Source organism: Penaeus monodon, chromosome 20 (genome assembly GCF_015228065.2).
Source record: "Penaeus monodon isolate SGIC_2016 chromosome 20, NSTDA_Pmon_1, whole genome shotgun sequence".
Taxonomy (NCBI): domain Eukaryota; kingdom Metazoa; phylum Arthropoda; class Malacostraca; order Decapoda; family Penaeidae; genus Penaeus; species Penaeus monodon.
The window spans coordinates 1,175,795-1,177,352 of record NC_051405.1 but is presented as its reverse complement, the minus strand read 5'-3'; the positions used below and the strand labels follow the sequence as shown (position 1 = coordinate 1,177,352).

Sequence of the window (1,558 nt, the reverse complement as noted above, 5' to 3'; positions counted from 1 at the left end):
ACCTGTAGGAGTAGACCCAGTCAGGAGAAGTTCCGGACTGCGAGAACAGAACGGCGAACTCGCTCTGGTCCGCCTCGCTCTTCCGGAAGAACCTGAGGGTATATCCTTTTGGGTCCGGGAGGAGCGAGGTGGCAAGCGTGAGTGTCAGGTCCTCGCCCGACTGCAGCCAACTGTGGGAGGAGGGCGGTTGAACGGCAACACGGGATAAGACGGGAATGCTGACGAAGATACGTATATACAACTAAAATTTAATCAGTGCCAAAAAATACAGAATTAAACACAACACTCCTCCTTGGTAGTTTCACCGCTTATTTGTGTTTTTTACTAAGCTGTATAATGTGTATAAGTTCTGAAGTGCCACGAAAGAGCTATGGAAGAAATATTATCCTGTGATAGAAAAAAAAACGAATTTAAAGACGTGAACTGATTTTGATCCTTGCATTGTGTATATTTATTGTAGCGTAATTGATAATAATCAATCATGTAACTAAAAGCAACTTAGTCCATAAAGTAATAAGTCTATGTAGCACTTTCTTTAGGTCACGAATGGCCATGCATGTTGCAGTGTTCTTGGCTGAGTACCTACGTGAACGACCCCTCCACTTGCGCCTGCAAGCTGTCCAGGAGAACCGAGCCCACAGCCTTGTAGGCGCTGCCGTTGCGTCGCAGCTGCAGACGGACCGACCCTGAGCCAACGGGCCTCACCAGAGCCCCGGTCACCAGGTACTGTTCCTGCAAGGAGTCAGCCCAGACACGTTACACCTCTTCGACTTCTTTTCGGAGAAACATTCGTAATTTTGAATGACTATATGCATTCTGGCATTTGTTCGTGTATCTACTTTGTACAGAAAACATTGTGGGAGCACTGTCTGTGAGTGAAAATATTATACACTCTCCTGTTTCACTTTCTCACTGATAAATAGTGAAATAATGCGATTTGATGTTTCAGTATAAATGTCACATATTCTAATAACTGTCACGTGAGAAATAAAGATGAGCACAGGACATGGTACTTACCCTCTCCGACTGGCAATTTATGTTCAGTATATAGTGATGGTCGGAGTTGAGGCTCAAACGGCCCATGAGCGACAGGGATACAGGCGGGTACGGGGACTGCAGAGAACAGGACGAGAATTAATGGTTTACGTTACTTCACCATGAAGCATCATATCAACATCTTTTAACACATCACACATAACACATTAAGGTTTTGGTGATTTGTCTTGATCTCAGTCGGTCTGCATGTGTAGAAGAGTAATTTACGTTTTTTTTTTCCTTTTCTTAAATACAAGCCATTTTTTCTGACAAGAAACAGGACAGGACAGGACAGAGGCTGCAAAGGGCGTCGAATTCTACGATCATGTACCTTGGTTCACTGATCACCATTGTCTCATAAGGGGACCATCTGTTTTTTTACTCGATATTTCTAACATAGATATTTTAAACTGATAACCTGTTCTTGCCAATACGAAATCTCAAACCTCGATTATTTTGAAGATTTACATAGTCTGAAATATAACCAAAAGTTTTTCAAATTATATATATTATATATAAGTTG

At 42.4% G+C, this 1,558-nt stretch overlaps 1 protein-coding gene across 1 annotated transcript in view; it reads right to left on the bottom strand.

Annotated features, from left to right (window-relative positions):
• The window catches only part of LOC119585532, a 24,411-nt gene that overhangs the window by 7,875 nt on the left and 14,978 nt on the right, over positions 1-1,558 (bottom strand). Inside the window, exons 6-8 of the mRNA XM_037934157.1 lie at positions 1,018-1,113; positions 587-732; positions 3-170 (exon numbers count right to left, since the gene is read on the bottom strand). Of these exons, the coding sequence (XP_037790085.1) occupies positions 3-170; positions 587-732; positions 1,018-1,113 (410 nt within the window). The remainder of the gene's footprint in view (positions 1-2; positions 171-586; positions 733-1,017; positions 1,114-1,558) is intronic.